Genomic DNA, 23,733 nt, shown 5'->3' with positions numbered 1-23,733 from the left:
ATCAGGATTCGAGGATGTCAAGCTTGGAAGATGGATGGATGACAGTAGAGGTGAAGGTGGACTGGGTGAAAGGGTTCAAGGTAAGACAGGATGAAAAACAATCATGCATACATTTAGAACAGACTAGTATACACACATGTTATGGGAAGTTGTTTAAAGCGCCACTATTGTTTTTATACTAGGTAAGACTAAAGCATCTCAGGAAAAAAGACACCACCACCAATACCAAAGATGAATCATAATACTCCATATGCCATATTGTAACATGCACCTCCCACACAAGGTGCACTCTGCACTGCAGAGGCTGCAGCCCCCCTGGAGGTCCAGAGTGGAAATCAAGTGGGCAGAAAAAAATAAATGAATGAACGAATGATCAGCGAGTTAAATACCTGTTTGCGGCAATCCTAGGATATTTTCTGCTCTAGGGAATATGAAGAAGCTCCTCACAAAGCATGGGGGCATGAAGGAAACCGCTTCAGAATGAATAATTCTAAAGTAGCTCTGAAGTAATGACTAAAATAGCACTCCACTCAGCCACCTGCTTTCCCAGGAGTGACAGTCTGCATTTACTGGAACGAACTGATGGGCTTAAAGAATTAAAAGAAAAGTTTTCCTTTATTTTCTTTTTTTAGAAGGTTATTTTCTTTTTAATGCTGTAAATAGTAAAAGAATGTGATAAAAAAGGAAAAAGGAGAATGTAAGCTGGGGAATAACTTGCATTAAATGGTTGTGTCAGCTGTTAATTAGCTGTTGAAGGCATTTGGGGCCATGTGAGATGCCCTGAGATGCCCGTACGATTGTGTCAATTTGATTTGAGGTCCAAGTAGGACAGACACTGTTAAACACACAAACCATAACACCTACAAACATTAAACCTTATGGAATAATCCAAAATCCTCCCCCTACTACTTTTAACTAGTACGCCTAAACTACTGAACATAGGTGGTAACTTTTCTTTTTTGACTGATATCTTTGAGAAATGTGGTTTAAATTAATTTGTCACTGAAATCTTTGCCTCTCTGTGTTTGCTCAATTTGTCTGTCATGCCAAAAATGTAACATTTTTAAAACTTTCCGCTCTCTTTTGACAGCTCCTCAGAAACCCATCAACTAAAAAGTGAGTTAAAGTGACTCTTAAGGATTTGCTGCATGGAAGGCAGATCGTGGACCCAAATGCAGAACTTGGCAGACAGAAAATAAACTCAAAATCCACCTTTAATGCTGATCACTCACAGGTAATCCAATTCACAGAGCAGGGAATCCAAAATGTACAAAAATCATAACACACAGGGCAAGGAAACAAACCGCAAAGAGGGATGACATGACAAAGGACAATAGGAGATAATATATACACAGATCAGGCATAACATTGTGACCACTAAAACAATAACAAAAGATGTCTCTTTATCATGGCTCTTGTTAACAGGTGGGTTATATTAGGAAGCATGTGAATGTTTTGCCCTCAGAGTTCATGTCTTAGAAGCAGGGGGGGAAAAAGGCAAGCAATCTGAGTGAGTCTAAACACAGGCCAAATTGTGAATGTTAGACAAATGGATCAGAGCATCTCCAAAACTGCAGTTTTTGTGGAGTGTTCCCAGTTTGCAGTGGTCAGCATATATCAAAAGTGGCCCAATGAAAGAACAGTGGGGAACCAGAGACAGGGTCATGGGCAACCAAGGCTCTCTGATGCATGTGGGGAGCAAAGGCTGGCCTGTGTGGTCCGATCTAACGGATGAGTTACCGTTGTTCAGATTGTTGAAAAAGTCAATGCTGGTTCTGATAGGAAGGTGTCAGAATACACAATGTATTACAGTTTGGATGAGACTGCATAGCTGCAGGCAGGCTGACCCCTGTCAGCTGCCAAAAGCACCAACAATGGGCATGTGAGGATCAGAACTGGACCATGGAGCAATGGAAAAGATTGCCTTGTCTGAAGAATCGTGTTTTCTTTCACATCATGTGGCTGGTCGGGTACTTACCTGGGGAATACCTGCTACTAAAATGCACTATAAGAGGAAGGCAAGCCAACCGAGGCAGTGTGCTGCTTTGGGGAATGTTCTGCCGGGAAACTTTGGCTTCTGCCATTTATGTTGAATATGAATGTTACTTTGACACTTACCACCTACTTAATCATTGTTGCAGGCGATGTACATCCTTTCATGGGAACGGTATTCCCTAAAGTTGGGGTGGGCAACTCCAGGCCTCAAGGGCCGGTGTCCTGCAGGTTTTAGATGTGTCCTTGATCCAACACAGCTGATTCAAATGGCTAAATTACCTCCTCAACATGTCTTGCAGTTCTCCAGAGGCCTGGTAATGAACTAATCATTTGATTCAGGTGTGTTGAGCCAGGGTGAGATCTAAAACCTGCAGGATGCCCGCCCTCGAGGCCTGGAATTGTCCACCCCTGCCCTAAAGGCTATGGCCTCTTTCAGCAAGATGATGTGCCCTGCCACAAAGGAAAAGTGCTTCAGAAATGGTTTGAGGAGCACAAAAGTGAGTTTCAGGTGTTGACTTGGCCTCAAAAGTTTCCCAGGCTCAATCCAATCATGCATCTGTGGGATGTACTGGACAAACAAGTTTGATCAAGCCCCGCCGCATAACTTACAGGACTCAAAGGATCTATTGCCAGCATCTTGGTGCCAGCTACACAACACATCTTCAGGAGTCTAGTGTAGTGTGACCAGCACAATATTAGGGAGGTGGTCACAGTGTTATGCCTGATTTGTGTGCATATGTCAGATAACAAGGGGAGAGGTAAAAGGTGGGAGGAGAGCTAAAACGAATATAGAAAACAAGACAAAGGAAGTAAAACCCAACAACAACCAAATAGAACAGAAAAACAAGACTAACTTGACACAAGGAGACAAAATTGAAGAAACACAATGGCAACACAAAAGGTATCAACAAGGACTAAAAAAGGTACAGACAACAAAAACCTCATAAACACGAAAAAGCCAAAAATAACACGCTTAAAGAAAACTATAAAGAATATAGAGCTTTAATGTCTGAAAACCAAAAGAAAGCATGAACCTGCAGAAATTGAAAACAGTAAAAAAAAATTAAGGGCATTAAAAAATTATCTCCAGTGTGAGAAAGCGGAGCTATGAACAATCTCAGGATTTAGCAATACACACAAAATCCACTGATTTATGTGCATATTACTACAGCGAGCATTAAATCGTTTACCCCAGTGTTGTACATTTTATTCCCTCCACTTCTAAGAAGGTGTTTCTCCCCAGTGGTGCTGTCAGGAAGGCAGCTCCTCTGGGAAACAATGTGTTCAGTTTGCTTCTTGCTACATTGTTGTATCGGTTTATGTAATTCCAAGCCTGTGTGCATGAATACTTCTACAACGTGCATTAACACATGCATTAGTTCAGTTGTTTTAGTAGCACCCAAACTTTTTACTTTCATTACAGAAGATAAACCAGATAAAAACTCGTGTGCAAACTGAATGACAACAAGCCATGTTGATTGTCCAATTTGATAATTACTACTGTTTAAATTATTCCTCGATGCTGTACCAAACATGCACAAAGCCTCAAAGAAAAACAAACAAACCACAGTACAGGGTAATTCACTCTTCCCTAAAACACCACAGTTGCATCTCAGCTCCCATTTTGATGTATCCGCAGTTTCTGACAGCTGAACATTATGCACAAAGTCACTGAGTCACTTTCTGTGTCTGTCATAGCCCAAGCCACCTGCTTTTGAACAGTTTCTTCCTGTGTTATGTCACAACCAAGCATTTCATTTCAGCTGGAAACAGAACAATGAATTATTAAAGAAATATGCAGAATCCTGCTCACTGTAAAGATAACAAATCAGGCAAATGACAGGAGGGAATAAAAGCAAATGTTGGTATTCAGAATTGACAGATTGAAGACATGACCATTATCAGTACAACAAAGAACAAGTGTAATCTGAGTGAACAACAAAGACTGGTGCAATGCTGTGATTAGGAACAAAGAAGAGGAGTCACACCTCTGCATGAAGGGCAAACAGAGCTCAGCAACTATCACATGGATTGGTTTGGCAGAAGAGAGAAGCAGAACACATAACCGATCAGTATCTTCTGGAGATCAGCTGGAGTTGGCAGCTGGGCAAAGAATCAATGGCTGTGAAAGAGCCTCACAGCTGCCCACCTGGCCAGGATACAATCACCATCATCCATTCCCACTCATCTGCTAATACCCTTACTCTCCCTCATTCAGCGCCCCCTTGACGCTCTTCATCAATACATTGCTGGACATACACACGAGAAGAGAATTGCTGAATTGCAAAATAATTTCTTTCAAACAACATGTGCTGAATTTTTTTCTTATATTTGTTTGTGCACTGTGTGTTTCTTTGAGGTCATTTAGCTCATGCAGGATTTGATGTGTGTGTTGGCAGATGACAATACCCATAACATTTCCAGTTAAGCTCCCAGTACTCCACAGTTCCATGTTTTAAGCCTATTTGGAAACACAACCTACCTCCTACTGGCCTCCTGCATTAGTGCCATCTCTTTTTTGATCCGAGTTACCTTATTCTATGTTCATTTTCAAAATTAGACTGTATCCTGACTCTGTATTCAGCCAGCTCCAGCATTCAATACTGCCCAAATAAAGAAAAATCCCCAGTATTTTGCTAAAGACATTTATCGATACAAACAAATTGACCTAGTTGATTAAAAGAGGTTTTTGAAACCACAGCAAACTCAGATTCAATACACTAAGATAAATGACAAGAAAGGGAATAAATAAACAAACAGCTCTGGACGTTGGTGACAAAAGCTGCTGTGACAAAAGTAACCTCAACTTCTGGTTGCGGCAGACGATGCAACAAGATCCGGCCCTGAGGCACAGCAGCAGTTAGGGTCTCCGGGGATTCTGTGGTGGATGAGTCAGAAGCATAAAGGCAGTCTAACTTCTTAAACTTTAATATTCAGCCTTGAACATTTATAGTATTCCACTCTTTCTGAGACTGAAAAGTACTTATCAAAGCCTCTGATAGAAACATGAAAAATGTGAATATTTTTTCAGCAATCTGACATTTGCATATTGCATTTTCCCATCCCAGTTTTATATAATTTTAAGAGTCTACCCTTTATTAAATGTCAGTCACAGTTAACGTAGACGACCGTATTGGCAGAAATGCTCTGTGCAAAAGAAGAGAAAGCTTAAGTTTGTATTTTCTTGGTGCTGAGAGTGTTCTCTCTGAGGACAAAAAGTTCAAATGTCTCAGGTGAGGACAGTGCTGCAGAAATAAAACTCAGCTAATTTCTTTATGTTGCAAGAATCTTATACATGTTGTTGTTATAATGCATTTTTTTAAATGTACTTTCACACACCAGACTGTCAAGTTATGAAGGAACTACAATGACATTATACAAATTGTACTTGCTGGGCAACCATTGTGAAAACCCACCTAACCGACAAAAACTATGCCCATCTCACGCATGCATACTTTTGATTAATCTCCAAATTTCTTCATTTACTTTGCTCTCCTTGGGCATCAATTTCACTTTGATAATTCAATGTGTCAAGAGGATAAAGCAAGTAGCTGAAAACAAGAATAGTACAAAGTCATGCAGGCATGAATAAATGTTTTATGCATGAGACGGTGGGAGATGTAATCAGTGCATCTGAAGCCTAAAGAGTGAACAGAGAAATATTGCAGTTTACCGTAGATATTTGTGAAGTTACCCGTTGATAAGACAATAAAAACTGACGGTGTGTACATTTTTATTATGCAACACATGAGGGAAGATCCCATTCTGCACTGCACAGAGCATTTTTACATGTGTGTGTGTGTACATGTGACTCACCATCCATGTCTAGTCTCTGCATGATAATGGCCAGCTCCACCTCACTGGGCATGTAACCCAGAGACCGCATGGCCATGCCCAGCTCCTGTTTGGAAATGAACCCGTTTCCATCACGATCCAGCACCTTAAACGCCTCTCTGATCTCTGCCAAGACAAACAGGATATCGACTCAGCATCTATAAATAGGGCTTACCCCTCCTGCTCCCAGTTTGGGGAATCAAACACTTATTCAGCGTAGTTATTTTTCTTGGTCTTTCGCATTTCTGGGATTCCTTTCTTTGGCAATGATATGCTTCTTGAGACTTTTATTTCACAATACATTCAATGAAGTCAAACTTTCACCTCATTCATCATCATCATCATCATCTTCTTCCCTCTCCCTTACTTCCTGTCTGACCTAGCTTTGGGCTGTGTGATGCAATTGGTCTCGCACCACTGCCTCAAGTTAACAAGATCAATTCAGACCATTGATTCATTTTCTCCACCTGCTGTCACAGCCACTGTCACCTCAGCTTTTCATGATTTCACCTTCTCCACTGTAACCTGCTGGTATATGATATTATCTTTGATTGGCGCTTTTTGAGGAATGTATACAAAAAAGAAATCAATTTGAGCCAAAGGTTCACACTTCAGAATGCTCTAATATCCCTAATAGGGTCAACGCAGACATGTAGTTCTGGCTGTGAACAGAAAAGCTGAATCCACCTTCTATTTAAACCTTCTGTCTATGAGGGGCAGCCAATCAGGAGAAACTTGGCTCAAAGTGGGAGAGAAAAGGCATTCAAATTGTTCATTTAAGTCAATGAATGAACTTAAGAACTGCACTGAGGCCGATTATGAGGCAAATTATTATTATTTTTAACTGTATATTATGTCGACTCCAAGAATAAAAACATAAAATCTAAAATGAGCAGATTAGGTCTGCTTCAATCATCCAAAGCTACGCTAAAAGAGGTAGTTAGAGTGGGACTTGCTTCACTGCTTTTCGTCCCTTATAAGCGTTAAATTTGTGACCTTTAGGATATTGGATTTTTCCTTCAGTCGATAGAACCATTTACTGTGTAGAATAACACCCCTACCTATGCTATTCAACAGATAAGAGAAAAACACATTTTCATCTTCCCATCCTGCTAAACATCCTTCTTTGTTGTTGCCTAATAAACACTGAAGCCTTGTTTTTTGCTGTAGTGTGGTTTAGCATGTTCTGGCTGTTCGAGTCACCAGTGCTTATGAGAATACATGTAACAGCAGGGAAGATAAACTACAGGGGAATAATAAAACTGAAAATACCAATTTGGTGAAGCTCCTGTGTAACGTTCAGCTCCTTTTGCGATTGAAAGCAATGTTGATTCAGCTAAATGATCATTTTACAGTGTAGTTTGCCTTCTGTTGAATAAGACTGCAAACATACAGTCAGAGAAGGACTACTTTTGTCGCCACCGTTTATCATTGCACAGTGTTTTTAAACTCACAAGGTATGTAAAAATTTTGCACTGTTAATGGACCATTCATCATCACAGAACGAAAAAAAAGTTTATTCCCACAGCCACAGGTGTGAATGTATGTGTAGTAAAGCAGTGAAGACAGTGTAGTGAAGACAAGGGATGAGTGGATCTGCATTCTTACACAGTGACCATCAGAAAATCTTGACCCAGATACACCAGAAACCCCAAAATGTTACCCGGTGACTTCCTAGATGCGGCTTCCCACACTGGTCACATCATTTGATAAGAGAATAAGTTCCTCATATAAAAACTGTTTCTGCTTTATAGAATGATTTGAGAAAGCTTTAAATTGATAATGAACATGCATATTCAATACCATTTATCTGGATGTACCGTTTTCAGTAGGAGAAACGTTTCATCACTCATCCAAATGACTTCTTTAGTCATCTGAGCAACTGAAGCTGAGCTCACCAATTCTCAGACCAGAGACAAAAATGCCTTATTTTTACACAGCTGGTTCAGTAACTGCTTGATGTGTGATCAAGCCATCAGTAAAAGAAGTCAGCAGGCTTCACTGTGCTTTAATAAATACATATTTCATAAGTGTGCCTACAGATAAGAGAGGATGCATGGTAAGAAAAGGGAGAGAGACGGACAGGCGTCTGGTGTTTTTTTTAAATAGAAGAGGAATGTCACTTCTCTGAAGAACACTATGACTGCATGACATGCATGAGCACGCTGTTGAGCACTGAATAATTTGAGACGGGAGAGCACAGTAGATGGTTTATGGGGGCGATCGTGGCTCAAGAGTTGGGAGTTCGCCTTGTAATCGGAAGGTTGCCAGTTCGAGCCCCAGCTTGGACAGTCTCAGTCGTTGTGTCCTTGGGCAAGACACTTCACCCGTTGCCTACTGGTGGTGGTCAGAGGGCCCTGTGGCGCCAGTGTCCAGCAGCCTCGCCTCTGTCAGTGCACCCCAGGGTGGCTGTGGCTGCAATGTAGCTTGCCATCACCAGTGTGTGAATGGGTGGATGACTGGTTGTGTAAAGTGCTTTGGGGTCCTTAGGGACTAGAAAAGCGCTACACAAATGCAGGCCATTTACCATGGTTTAACCCAATCCTTCCCAGGAAATGTAAAAGCAGAGGACATTTACCAAATCACTATGGAAGCAACAACAACAACAATAAAAAACAGTCACAATCAGTTTACATCACATCCGAGACTCAGAATCAAATCCCTGCAAACAAAATGTATATTTGATGGTAGCTAGTGTTTGTTTTTGTAATATTCTCACAAGTGCATAAAAGTAATCAAAAAATGGTTGGATGATAGCAAATATTTTAATGACAAATGAGAAAGAAAAAAAAAAGTCTTAAATAAATGACATTGTGTTGCAATTAACTGCTTTGCAAAGCAACACACTAAAAGCATTTTATCTTCTCGCAAATGATTGGGAATAATAAAGGATAAATGGTGTGTAAATAATGAATTGTGCCATTAAGCAAAGAAGAGTGCCAACTGTAGATAAATAAGAGGATTTTGTCCCTGTTGACCTTTTTCAAAATGGCACGCTACTCCTTCCCCAACCAGCTGGTCCTGAGCACGTAAAACATCATCATCGTTTGCAAGAACACGAGACACTTTTCTGGAAATAATGTGTCCCAGGACACACACACACACACACACACACACACACACACAAATGCTAACAACCCATCACATCAAAGGCATACATATTAGTTTTCCTGCAGTGTACCTCATGCATAAATGATTGATTTATGATTCTAATTAGTTGTAAGTGTAGGTGTGTGTGTGTGTGTGTGTGTGAGTGAGAGTGTGTGTGAGCAGATGCCTGTCTCCCTGTGTTAGAGAGAGGTCTTATATTCATACCCCCAACACAGTATTACATGGGTATTTTTAAATTGGTATTTGTTTTAATGTATTTAAGTATTTTTAATGTTAACAAATTGTTGTATATTTGTGTTACATAGAAAACCGATTTTATTCATTTGTACCTTCATTTTTTTTTCACTAATTCTTATGTTTTTTGTTTCTGAAATCTCAAAAGGCCTGATTTGGATTGTGGGATTGTTTAAAGAACATTATTAAAAAATTAAGTGGTATATTTATAATACCTCAAGTGCAGTTTGACTTCAATTTTCAGAGAGAATAAAATAACTGATTGATGCAGACACAATGAATGAACATTACATTGTTAGATAAATGTCTGAAGACATTTTTCAGAGGCTGCCTGACTTTAAATTATAATTTTAACCGTTTTTAAATAATAATAATAATAATAATAATAATAATAATAACAACAATAACAACAACAACAACTTTTATTATTAGAGTTTGGTGCTGTGTTAATGACTAAGTATTGGATTCTGTACTGTGTTATCCAGTGTGACTGGGGTAAAGGAAAACACAGGCAGCACCATGGACAGTTCCCCAAGCTCCTCCTCAGATGAGTTGTTTATTGAAAACTGTGTGACTGTATGTGTGATTCTTTGTGTTTGTTGCAGGATGCAAGAACTATACATCAGGTACTCTCCACGCTAATTGCACAACCAGTTTCTTCCCTATTGGTAACTGTCCTGGTGCTCGTAGAAAACAGAAGTGGGAACAGCTTCTTTTATCCCACTGGAGTTGGAAATGTTTGTTGTGTGTCTCTTTGAGTCTCTCTTCAGGTTGGCTGAAGGAACTCTAAATTACCCGTAGACTTCCTGCCATCTGCTCTAACTCAGCATGCTTTGTGAAAGAAGAGCCAGGAAGAATTTCTTGCACCACCCTCACAAAACCTTTAGAAAAAACTGAACTCACCCAGGTCTGCCTCTGTGGATGCATATTCATCTGAATTTGTGGTGGAGTGTTTCGATACTATTTGATATTATGGTGTCTGTCATCCGGGCTATTACATTAGAACTGTCCCAGTGCACCTTCAGAATTACACTGAATGAAATGTCAGCTGTGTGATGAAAATAGTTCAATAAATTTAGTTTTCAGTCATAAAAGATTTAAAAATTCATTATGTCTTGAAATTCAAACTTTTGAACTAGTTTAAATTCTCTCAAGCTGCCCTGTGGTAACAGATGAAGTCATCTGATTTGCATAAAACTTGAAAGATGAAGACTCTCTAGGAGTTTCTGTAAATTCACACATGCAACCAAAGGTCAATGACCTCATGCAACTCTCACCCTGGAGTACTAACCTCACTCAGCAACAGCATGACTAAGAGATCACATAAGGTCAAAGCATACAGTTAATCATTTGATCTTCTGTAAGTAGCAGTTTTCAAATATTATGAGATTATGATCAATTTTGTGAAACTTCACAGCCCCAATATTACTGAGAGTCATGTAATAATAACATCTTTGTAATAAATGCTCAGTTTGTTCTTCCAGGATCTAACGCCACAGACTAACATGGTTTTCCCTGATATATTCCGGATGGACCAGAGAGTACACAGGGAAGGAAAAGTCTTGAAGTTTTGTTGTTTGTGCTTGTACTTGGTAAGGAAAGGCTTATTATTCTGCAAAAAGCTCTTTTCTGGGCCTTCCTTACACCATAATTAAATTTATGTAACGAATAAGACAAAAACTGTCCACTTTTAAAGAAACCAATGAGGTGCAAAGAGGTTACAAATGGCTTTTAGAGCTTCTTAAGATTACACTCAGGTCACAGAGCAAGGGCAACGCTGCAAAAAGGCTTGTGTGGAATGGCATGAACAATATTTCACATTCAGATGATCAGAGAACAGCTTATCGAGTGCGTTTCTGAGAATTAGTTATAAATCCTACATCTTACAAGAGATTTTCCCCATTCTAGTTATAAGAAAATACACGGAAACGTGAACTCTCTTTGATGCTGTAACATGGAGTGAAAACACTGGTCAGGATCAACCTCACATATTAAAGTTGCCTTTCTTCCAGTGCAGCTTCTGGTGAACAACTGCCAGCAGTCTCGTAATGACTGACATATTTTAAATCTTACAGTGGTGTACCTACTGTGAGAAACACTTAAGAGCCTGCTGTTATCTTCAGTAATCCCTGCTGGCAGCAGCAGCTCCTCCTGAGAGATAAAACATTAACAAACTAAACAACAAACTCAACAGCTGAATGATTCCACACTACCAGTCATATGAGAGCTCAGCCTGCAGCTGCAAGGTTTTTAATACACCTGGACACACAGTAAATATTGTGAAGCAGAAGTGTTACATGTGCAGAACGCAGAGGCTGAGTAATCTGTATCAGGGGACTGAAACTGAAGGGCTACAGGGGTTAAAAGTTTACAAGTCTGTTATTTTTCCAGAGTGGAATGATTGCCCCACAAATATCTTTAATGACTCTAAAAACCAAAAAATTTGGGTGCACACATTTGAATTTATTTTGGATGGACATACAGGCTCAAATAGTAGTGCTGAAGATTCTATAATGTTGTTTAACTTTACAAGGCCAAGGCCAATTAACCTATCAGTGATCACTATTGAATAAAGCTGGCAGTTTGTCTTTGTCAGGATAAGAAGGATTTGTTAGACAGCACTCACTGGATTAAACAATACTCATAACAATGGGAAAGTCAGAGTCAGTGAAGACAGTGATAATCTAAAGATCTTCTAATGATTGAAAACTGTAGATTAACACAAGATAGAAAAGTCTCTTGGAGTCAATTTTAAACAACTGTAGATTCAAAGTTCAAAGTTATTTGGACACCATTTTACCAAAGTCTGGATGAACACTGAAACTGTCACCCTCAGATGAGAGGAAATTGCCTGAGATGTTCAGGGACCAGGAAACTGCTGGATCACTAGCAGCACTGTCCACAATAAATTGAGTTTTATATCACCATGCACTAAGAGGGTGCGGCTTAAAAAAGAAGCTCCTGCTCCAAAAATCAACACTTTCAAACTTGACTGAAATTTGTAGCTGCCCACTTGGACAAGCCAAATGGCTTCTGGAGAAAAGTTTTATGGTCAGACAAGATAAAGATTGGCCTCAATGAAAAAAGATGTGCTTGCATGCAAAAAAAAGTGAGGCTTTCAAACTCTGTATCAACTGTGGTGGTAACAGCATGCACTGGGGCTGTTTTGTTTCAAGTGGTACTGGTACAGGTGGATGGAGTACTGAGGAAGGAGAACTACCTCCAAATTCCTCAACTTCACCTCAAATCAACATCTGGAAGGCTAAAACTTGGACACAACTGGATGTTCCAACAGGACAAAGATCCCAAATACACATGAAAGCAGGCTAATATTCTGGAATATTGTAAGATGTATAACTTCTGGAACTACCTTACCACACCATAGTTGTTTTTAAAAAATGGCTTAAAAAACAAACAAACTAATCAATACTAAAAATTAGGATCATCACCGACAGTCCCCTCTTTATCTCCTCTAGTTGGCACAAAACTTCACACTGCACCTGCAGACAGCCAAGCACACAGTTGCTCCCCTCACCACAAGTCGTGGTTTTATTCCGACATGCAATTCCCCAGAAAAGCTTCTTGTTTCTTCTTTAATTTCTAAATGACATAGTGGACATTGGTAGCAATCACAGACATCACTGGGAAAAGTAACCTGCACGACTGAGACACATTTTGTTAACAATATCAGTTATGAGGGCCTGAGTGAGTCACACCTGGTTCTACTGACTTTCACTATTCAAACTAGTGACCTGTCTGCAAACCCACTGTAATACCATCCAGCATATAATTCAGGGTAAATACTTATGCAGTAATTACAGTGCTGGCAGGCTACAGTGACTCAGTCATAGCGTTTTTAAATGGACCTCATCAGGACCCTATAACCACAGATCATTTCGTATTCACTAAACAGCGTGAACCCATTGAAACAGGAATGAGGAATTCACACACAGCAAATCCCTTCGTGCATATTAAAACTCCGTCCTGACAGAGTATCTGGCCATTACCATGCCTTGCAATGCCAATTTTCCAGGCAGCAGCTTAATGTTGCATCAAAAGATTAATATTTTCAAGGTCTTGGGAAGTCTAGCTTGTTTGCTACCTGTGAGGTTGCTATTGCTGACTCCAGCAGACCATTATTGATCAGGTTTGTGTTGTACGGGCCCAGGTGATTACTCTCAGACATACTGCAAAACAAAGGGTTCATAAACACAGCGTCTGGGACAGAGAGAGGCCAGCAGACCACAAATGCTCCTGGTAAGATAAGCTATGTAGAGAATACTGCATTTCTGTGGCTGGTTGACTCGGTGAGGCAGATGCTGCTCGTGTTGTAGCGCCGCATTGTCTCTCAAAGCGTTTCTGGCAATAAAATGAACAGAACAGACTCTTTTGGGGGGGAAAAGAGATCCACATAGATTTAGAGTCTACAGTGTGGACAGGCTTATCGTCCAAAATACTTGTTTTTTTATTTTACACATAATTTTTTCCCTTTACACACAGTCAAATATTCTTTAAATGTTCAATACCTTTGTTGGGTTTCAATTACAGGCTAATTGTTCTCTGACCTTTTTGTAACTTTTTCCTAAGTTTTTTGTTGCTAATGCACAACCATGTCCTGCAGTGGTACTTCTGAGAAAAAAAAACTCGTAAAATATGTATGTGGGGTAATCAGGTTGTTAGTTCTTAACTGTTGCAAATCTGCAACGTCTGCCTGGAGAGGGTTAACTCTGTTCCTACACCCTGCTTAAGCTGGCATGAAGTGTAACTAAACATGAAGCCACAGTGGCTTTATAATCATTTGTATGCAGCAACATTTCCAGGTCACACTATTTAAGTCTAAAAAGTGTGTTTTGTTTTTTTAACTCAAGGCCTGGACTTGTGTTTGTTGCATAAATAAGTTAACAGTTGGTGAATAAAAGCCTAAACCTGGCTTTGCTTTTGCTGAAGACACAAAACACATCATTTTTTATTTATTTTTTAATAGAAGATCCTTTATGGATGATTTTCTTCTCAGGTTTGAGTAACAACATATAGCAGTAATGAATATTAATATATTAGCTGCATGATGTTGCCAATTACTATGTTGGTAGGAAGATTGTAAGCAGCCTATTCACTTTGAATAAATCATCAAGGATAAGGAAGGGAGGACAGTAGCCAGTTTACAGAAGAGTCCTACCGTCAAGCTCCTCAACAGAGATGCTGGCCAACACATCGCTGTCACTGTCGGACAGCGAGCGGCTCAGGTAGTTCCCCTTGTAGAGCAGGCCTGCCGTTACATGGTGGAACGGCATCTTCTCCCTGAGAGACAATAGAAGAAATCATTTAGACAGCAGTGAGGGTAGAAAAGAGGAGCTGTACAGGAGTCTTCTCTCTTGGAGGATTAATTCCAAAAACAAACCATTAAAAGCCCACCTTACACATTTCTAAAAACAGCAGCTTCTGTTTGTGACATTTCACGGTCCCCACAACATCACTGTAGAATTGACTTATTAGGGTTTCAAATTAGCCACAGAAAAAGAAAAAACTGTGAGAATTGATTTGCGAGCTGCGCAGGTTCCCTTTCAAACAAAACTTACAATTAAGTCAAGAAGAAAATAAGAAATAATCAGATTTTAAAGCGACAGTTTCGCTCATTTGTGACTCTGGCACTGCTAAAACAAATCCAATAGGCGCGGCATAAACATGCTTCATAAATGAAACAGAACTCATTCACTAAATGGAAAGTAACACAGCGTGTAGCTCGAGGTGAATGTGCTGAATTCATGTCTACGTTAGGTGCATATGAGCATGCCTGTGTGCAATGTAGGTGCAAATGAGTCTGAAGTAATTAATTATTCAATAAATTAAAGCTCAAGGGCACAGGGGGAAAGTAAAAGCACTGAGATCTTAGTGATAAGATCTCCGACAGGATTTCATCTAGATGAGCCCTTTGAGGAAATGCTTCTTTGACATAATGGAGGATTTTTAGAATGAACTGAATGATCTGCACCAAACTAAAGAATCACATTTTTCATTGTTTCATCTCCTTTACGGGTTAAGTTGACAGCAGAGCAGAGTTTCATACATCTCACAGTTATGAGAGCTTAGACAAAAATATTTAGAATACATCTAAATGTGAAAAGGGAAAAGATTTTACACTCTTAGGGTTACAGTAATTTTATGCCCTCAAAATCTGTTAGTTTATATTTAGAGGTTTTTATGACAAAGGCATGCTGCTCATTCTTCTTGCAAAACCAAAATAACAACAACCATAAGCCAGGGGTGATCTTTTCTTAGCCTTCACTGAAGGTTTTAGAGGAGTTTATAGTTATACATTAATATTGCCCTCTTTGTTTGTTTCTTTTATCTCAAAAGGTTTATTTTCCTACATCCTGCAACAACGATCAGCCATCTGTCGCCTCGCAGTTCACAACCGGCCTCTGCATCTTGCATGTTTGTCAGTTTAATAAGCATGCACATCAAGACGTCTGCAGCTCCGCCTATTAGGAGCAGCTTTTTCTTGCGCGTAATGTCAGGATTTTTCATTTCCTAATTCATCAATTATTCAGCCATTTCTCAGCTGTCATTTTGAATATTACAATCATCCCTCTTGTCCGCTCTTTCAACTTTATCGCTACGAGCCAACCCACATGATATCAGCTGATTTACACAGGTACTTTTCTGCATTTGTGTTGCCTGGGGAACTATTGATCAGAATGGCTACCATGTAAGGGCGACTTTCAATTCATATCAGAAATCAACACATGGCTTATTATGATAACAAGAATCATATTGAAAATATTTTGAAAGCAGACAATGGAGACACAAATTAATTAAAAGGCAGTTTGTGGTGCAAACTTTTGGTTTTGTAGGATGAAACAGCACTGTGTGTACTCTCAGGGTGGAGGGAAATTGTGGCTTCCATTGTGAGTTTTCTCACTTTCATTCGATTCTGCATTCAGCAGAAAAGCTCACACTAATCAAGACTAAGAATGAATGACATAATGACACTCAGCAGCAGAAATCCAATTCTTACTTTTTACATTCCTGGGATGGTTGTTGAGCATCTTAACAGGTAGTAAGAGTTTATGTGCAAGCTAGAATTATTAGTCTGTTGGATTGCTGGAATTTTAAACACCAGCAGTAATTAAATTGTTGAGTTGTTATTATTATTATTTTTTTAAATCAGTCATCTGTGTACCTGATCTCACCAAAAACCCAGTTTAGTAGTTGTTTGGTTGAAAATGAATCACATGGTGACATTTTTTCCTTAAATTCCCTAAATCAAGCATGACCTTTAAGTTATACTAGGTTTAACCTGGTATGCTGCTGTGGCAGACATATTCAATTATTTCCACACATTCATAGAGTAAAGAATCATTTTAGAATACATAAATGAAGCATGATGTTAGTTCAAGCAGAGCACTGAAGTCAGTGGTATTAGCCATTTCAGATCTTCACACGTTTCAATCTGACACTTCCCGCTATCACTCTGCTGATTCAGTTATGCCCACACCACTCCATCACAATTCCTTCGATCTCTTCCTCATGTGCTATTCATGCTATCATTTGATTTGACTAAGATTTGTTAAATTAAATGCACACTGTAAAACACTTCCTGATAGGTTTGTAGAGGAATATACTGTCTTGTGTAAATACTGGCTACTTGCAGTCTTCCTACCACTGCACATATTTATGGTGTAATACAGTATTTTTAGTGACAGTGGAAATTAATGTAAATGTTAAAATTGAAATAGCTGACTGACATCTTACAGTTAATGGCACAAAATATTTATTCATGCCAAATATGTCCATTTACGTTTCAATTTCAAAATGTAAAGAAAAAAAACGACTATGAAATATAAAAATAAATATAGACTAATGTAATTACACATCAATACGGTACGGAGCCCCGCAAGGGACATGGGAGAAAAAAAAATTAAGACGGACTTTTGCGAGATCTCGCAAAACAAACTCGGGATCTTGCAAACGTTTTAGCCGCATTCTTCGGAGGCCGCCAGCTCAAAGCCGACTGGGAGGACGGTGTTCGGCTGTAGTAGGTCTCGACCTCCCGTTAGCTTCGAGATGGTGCGTGTCAGACATCTCCGAAAACGTCGGAGCACTTTTTCAAATATGTGATCTTCTAATCCGAGCAGATATTTGACGTTTACACAGCTACATTTACGCCTCAAAATATTTTAAAAGTTTATTTTGTGACCCAGAAAGAGTAATATTACAACTAAGTAGCTGCCGCCATTGTTGGAATTCAACATTTGCGAGATGTCGCAAAACTTTTGCGAGATCCCGAGTTAGTTTTGCGAGATGTCGCAAAAGTTTATCGTAATTTTATTTTCTCCCATATCCCTTGCGGGGCTCCGTACATCAAGGCTATGGGACATTAAGAAAGGATACGATTTAGATAACACTTTACTAAAATATCTCAAGGATATGGTGTTTAATAACGGAAAAGATAAAGTGTGAAATAATGTGCTGAGACCATGAAACACTGACCTTCAACCCCTTAAAAAGACAGTGTAGAACAGAGCGCTTCACAGTTTTCAGCATCATTAGATCTGATTAAATTGATCAAGGTCTCAGCTGAAGAAGCTAATTTGCCCTTCAGGAACAAAGCATGCAGTAATCACTTAAATCAGAAGTGATCTTCCCTTCATCTAATCCTCACTCTCTGCATGCTGTGATATATATATATTAGATGAACGGGAAAAGGAGGCAAGATCATGGAATTTAATACTCAGATCGAGTGCCTGATAAAAGTGAACCACAGAAATCAGCAGATGTTCCTGAGGATTTTACTGAAATGGCACAGAATGACAAATTCTGTATATGTATTTGAAGATGGACGATTACAAACCGTTACAAACAACTGGTTTCACTCGTTTACTTATTTAAATCACCGATTGTTTTAGAAATATTACAACATGATCCGCTCGAATGTCATCACTGCGCTCGTTCTGACTGACAAAAAGCCTAAAATCCAGCTCACAATGACAAAGAATTAAGAAAAGCACCATATCCTCACACATTTAAGAGACCATCCATAAAGCAATTAATCCACTAATTGTTTCATTTTTACTAGAATGGATTAGAAGATATTTTGCCCAAAAGTACATTTTATGTAAATTCACAAAAGAACATGGCACTAAAAGCAGATGAAACCCGCCCTTTAGTTTTATAGGATAGTAACTCAAATTTTACAATAGGTTGAGGCCATTAGCTGATGCTGTTACACAAAGTGACTTTCAGTCTGTGAGGGAATGAGCTAGGAGTCAGAATCTGGCTCAAGGACAGTGTATGAATTGACTGAACACTATTGTTGATGTTCGCACTAGCTGTGATTAGACCTGTGGCATTTAATCATGGGCCGAGCGGTCACATCAAGAGTCTTGATTTTTTAAGAGGTTCTGTACTAAAGGTGACAGCTAAATATGACAGGTGAGAAGGAGTTGGTCACAGATAAAAGTCTGAAGTCTCTAATTTTTTTAGATCCTCAACTTTCATCCCAAAGATAAAAGTAATAAGATTAAAAGCTCAAAAAAAGAACACAGAACTGTTCTGCAATGTCTAACCACAAACCTTGACATTAAAACTTAACCACGAACATGATTTTAAAAACAGATCTTCCTCAGATGGATAAAAGTCCATGAATGTTTTTAACAGTCATGCTTTAAAAAAAAACAAAAAACAAAAAAAAGGCTGAAGTTGAGTATGAGCAAAGTGAAGCTCATGTTTCCTTTTTTCATGATTAAAGTTCCCACAGATGACTCATGGTAGATGGTTGTGTAAATACGGATGACAATCAGTAATATAATAAAGACATTTTAAAAGCCACTTTTTATTTGAAGGTGGCAACTCTAAGAAAATTAAATGCCATTTGGAGCATTCACAGCTTTGTTTTCAAAGCATTTTAATCACTTTAAATATTAGTATTACACATTAGCTGAAGGGAGAACAAACTATTAATGCACCAATTTAATACTCTTAAGACTTTCTAGTCCTGTAAAGACTGGGTCACTGCAAAAATGAACCCTATTACACCTGAGACATAAATAAAATCTCACTAAAGTTGCATGCCTTACGGGGAAAGCATTACTTGTGCTGACACTTCAAGGATAATACAAAGGTGACATGACTAATCAAAACTGTTTGACCTCAAAGGAAGAAGCAGGAAGCTGCAATTATGCAGCTGCCATTAAAATGTCTTATGTCCTCAAATAACTGGCAGGAAGACATGACGAACTCATTCCACTGCAAACTGTCCATCAACTGGATGCCAAAGATTACAGTCACAAAAAATGTTGAACATGCACATCAAAAGCCAAAACAATCCCAAATGTTAAAAATTATAAACCACTAAATATTTCATTTTTATGGGCAGATACTCTCCAAATGCTCTTTTTTAATGTTTGTTTGAATATAATGGAATTGAGCTGTAATAAAAATACGTTCTTTCAATTCAATAATTTTCATACCATTTTAGCACTACAATTTAAGCACAATGGACTTCCATTTAAGGTGTATTCATGTAAATGTCCAGAAACAGTCACTATCTCTCTGAACAAAAAATATATGATGTGATATAAATGATCAAACTGAGTTTCACCAATATACTGATGCTTTGCCTCATAACTATACAAACAACTCAGTCCCTTGAATCCCTCACCTCTCTTCTCCTATAAGAAATCACTAATTGACCCATGACCGCATCAAAAGTGCAAAAGCAGCCCGTCCTCATTTCTGAGGTTTCACGTTTGAAAAAAAGCAAAACCTGATGAAAGAGCACAGCCTTACTCAGAGCTTCCTGCATGACAAGGAGGCCAGATGGCAATTTCTTACATCAGACCCTGCAGCACAACAGCCAACAGCAATGGGCCAATACAGAGCGGGACACGAGGAGAACAATGTGTACCAACAGCAGCCGCTCCAGCCACAAGATCAGCTTCGTAATGGACATAATACAGTGACAGCTTTGTGTAAAAATACATTCTCCATCAAAGATGTAACAGCAAAACAAAACCACCTGATGCGATGTCACAGACTGAAGTTTGGCTACACTGGCAGATTTCTTGAAAAGGTCCAACCACAGAAATAAATGCAGCAGAAACTTTGTGTGTAGTTAGATCATTTTTCATCACAGAGATTAAAATGAGAGCATAGTCTGTCAACTGGTCATAAAATAAATTGCCAATTAGAGAAATGACAGATGTTAAAATAAAAACAATGAAAAAAATAATAATTTCCAGACCAAACCAGAAGTTGGTCATTTCGGTTACAATGGTGTTTCTGTGGTGTGAGGCTCTTTGGTGCCATCTGATGACTCAGTTTGTGTAAACACATTGACCATAAGACGATATTATACAATACAGCGAATGCACAACACAGCTGCTAAAACAGACCTGAAAACAAAGTAATCCCTTCTCAAAAGTCATGGTGACACTTATTTAATTGCCTGTTGCTTTTGATCATTCAACTTTATCTATTCGAATGGTGTGCAAGGTGACAAGTCACAACAGGCAATGAAACAAATTTCTGTTGAAATCATAACGTGAAAAACATTTCCATTTGTCAATGAAATATGGACTTTTTGTGAAATTAAATTATGGCTCTATGACTTCCAGTGCCATCGACTGGGCAGCAAAGGCACACAAGGGGTTTAAACATTGGCCAAGTGAGTGCAAAGCCAATTCATCAAACCATCACTACAAAGCTGAATTCAATCTCCAAACTGAGAAAAGAAAAGACGGGAGTGTTCCACAGAAGTGCCACCTCTCTGCACATATTATCAGCTGCTCCCTGCAGCAACAGACCATTTCTCTGTTTCTCCCATATGATGATTCTTACCCACACTGGTGGCTGAGATTGTACTCTGTAGGATACTGCAGCACAACAGGCTCTCTTGCCGGACTCTCCACCACGTCCACTGTCCCATCATCCCTCAGGTATGGGTTGCCCGGCAAGTCTCCATTTACCTCCGCATGTGTCTCTGGCGATGGCATGCTGGAGGGCTCCACCATCTGAGGATCCGGCTCTGTGACCTCCTCCTCCATCAGTCTTTTATATGCAGTGCCTCCAGCAGCAGCAGTACAGTGCCTGTCCACAAACCACTGAACCCGGCTGCCTCCACAGTTTGGGTTTGTCCCAGAGCAGCAGCATCAGTTCCCTGAAATCCGTTGTTAATATTTGAGCAGTGAGAGCAGCAGGTACGGTAGCTCCTCTCACACTCCACTCTTGGCTTCTTACTCACTCCCGCCGTCCCTCCCTCTCCTGTCTGTCTCCCTCGTTCCCCCCCTCTCCTTACTCGCTCGCTCACTCTACAGCGCAAACATTCCTCCACATGGGGAAATGGAGTGAGGGCTCATTAGTGAGTCCCGATGACAGACTCAGCTCTGCTTGCCTGCCTGCGGCTGTACTGGCAAAGTACACACGGAGAAGCTACAGAGAGGGAGAAAGGGCGAGGCGAAAAGAAAGGGAGAGATACAGAGGAAGAAAAAGAAAATAAAGACACGTGAATTATTAGAGATTAATTAGAGACGAAAAAAGACGAAAAACAGGGAAATTGAAAGAAAAATGATAGGTAACGTGAAAAAGGCTGAAAGGGTGTTTTTGTACAGACGGTCCCAATAACCCAGTGGGTTTTGCTTACAGTGCGCTCTGCAGGTCTACACGGGGACCTGCTGGGAGAAACCACAGAGAGCGGAACATGTTGGGAGAGTCTTATAAGAGCGTGCGCCACCGTGTGGAGCAGGAGTGCGCGCTGGACGCCTCGCAACAGGAGGATGGGGATGGTGGAAGGGGGGCGGCGTCCCGGCAGGGGGTCCACAGTGAGAAGTCCTTCCTCACATCGACCCAAGATACATACAAGACAGACACTTTCCGCGCTTTCTTGTCATCAGTGTGATAGAAATGACATTTTCCAACAGCTACCATCATCACTAACAGCATCCACCCTCTCATTTAAACACCTTCAGCTCAGATCTTATGCTGTTTGAGTCAAAGCTCACATGCGTCTCAGAAACACCTACTTCAGTCGAAAATATATCTCAACCCGATTTTGCTTAAGCTAAACCACATTCATGTTTTTGTTTTAAGGAACAATGTGCTAGACTTTATTAGACTGAAATCTTGCGCAAATGTCAGTGCATAGAAGGGAAAACGAAGTATCATGCGGACTTATGTTCAAGCCTATTTTTCACCCAGTCTCCACAGTGTCTGCATAGGCACAAAAAACTGCAGCGAAAATCACCCGCAGATTCTTACGAGTGGACATCCGCTGGTTCTGACGGGGCCAAACAACAACAGGTGTGGGGCTGAGCGCAGCACTTGCGTGATTAAATGTGGACAAAGAAAAAAAATCCCCATTTTCCAATGATACGCTGCAGCCAATTCATTGCCCAGTGAAGATATTTTATACCCTGAATTCCACTGCTTACCTCTGAGGCTGTTAGATGTCTGAAGGTGAGCTGTCAAATCCGTTAATCGATGCTCGCAGTAGGCTCCAGTTTAGAGACTTGGGGTGGACTCCTCAATCAGCCGTGTCGATCGATCCTGACGACGGTGATCCTGTTGATTGCTTTCTTATTAGTTAGTTATTCCTTTGTTTTGACAGTGCAGCGTGGCCATGCTACACCGGCAGGGCAGCGTGTGTTTTAATAGCTTCTGAAGTCCAGCAGCAGTTGGACACATCTATTCGAGTTGCACTTTTTTGCCAAACTCTCATCAGCATTTAAAATATTTTATCATCTAGCTGTAGCCCCTAATACTCACAGAGACTGCGGAACCTAATAAAAAAAAAAAATCACTGCCCTGGGTCTGTTGTTTCAAACTCACAATCCAAGGAGTGAAGATCCACACACACAAGTGCCGAGCGTCAGTACGATTGATGAGAGCAGCCCAGTGCCCAACAGAGACGCTTCAATCCAAACCAATACGCAACCGAGCAGGAAAGCAGCGGATTGGCTGTTTTTACTTGTTTGCTTATATCGTGGTCTATCGTCTCATTTCCAAGCGGAGGAAACACCTGCACCGTTTTGAAAACACCTAACCGGACACATTTCTTCTGGTTACCCCGCCTCTTCTCCGAATTTCAGACGTGACATCGTGCCAAACCAGCCAAAATAAGTTTGTGTGTTAGGATTATTTCAAATTAATTTACTGCCAGCAACAGAAAACATATTTCCTAATACATTCTGTTTCCAATACAATACAACAATTTCTCTTCCCTGCTCCAATATTCATGTATTTGCTCCTCAGAGAGCTTAGTTTTTACAGGTTTTTCACCAACGCTCAGTCATCATTTCTGCCCTGCTTCACCAAACAAAGCCTTAATCACACATTCTCTCTCCACTTCAGACTGCTGAACAATGGCTTATGTTTACCAGAACCCAAAACAAGACTGATGACTAAAAACGGCAACAAACTCTCTGATGAATGACTGAATATATCAGAAAGGCTTGCAGTGACATTCTGCAGGTGCAGTGTGTTCTTTTGAACAACATGTCTCCTTAAGAAAAAGAGAAATTTATAATGAATGAAGTTCAGAACTGAGCAAAGACATGCATTTAC

The 23,733-nt window shown here is 39.9% G+C and overlaps 1 protein-coding gene across 2 annotated transcripts in view; it reads right to left on the bottom strand.

Annotated features, from left to right (window-relative positions):
• caln1 (calneuron 1) overlaps positions 1-23,200 on the bottom strand; it is a 58,072-nt gene extending 34,872 nt beyond the window's left edge. The window contains exons 1-3 of one of the 2 annotated variants that reach the window (XM_085430774.1): positions 22,602-23,200; positions 14,351-14,472; positions 5,812-5,955 (exon numbers count right to left, since the gene is read on the bottom strand). In XM_085430774.1, the coding sequence (XP_085286900.1) occupies positions 5,812-5,955; positions 14,351-14,465 (259 nt within the window). In that variant the 5' untranslated portion in view covers positions 14,466-14,472; positions 22,602-23,200. Of the gene's footprint in view, positions 1-5,811; positions 5,956-14,350; positions 14,473-21,012; positions 21,416-22,601 lie in introns of those variants that run through there. The other variant, XM_085430772.1, reaches the window with a different exon arrangement.
• Positions 23,201-23,733: the final 533 nt, after the last annotated feature.

Source organism: Copadichromis virginalis, linkage group LG14, assembly GCF_057382275.1.
Source record: "Copadichromis virginalis isolate Kocher_CV1m ecotype Utaka linkage group LG14, C_Virginalis_male_GT1.1, whole genome shotgun sequence".
Taxonomy (NCBI): Eukaryota; Metazoa; Chordata; class Actinopteri; order Cichliformes; family Cichlidae; genus Copadichromis; species Copadichromis virginalis.
Note: the sequence above shows the minus strand (reverse complement) of the source record. Positions and strands in the feature narration are given on the sequence as shown.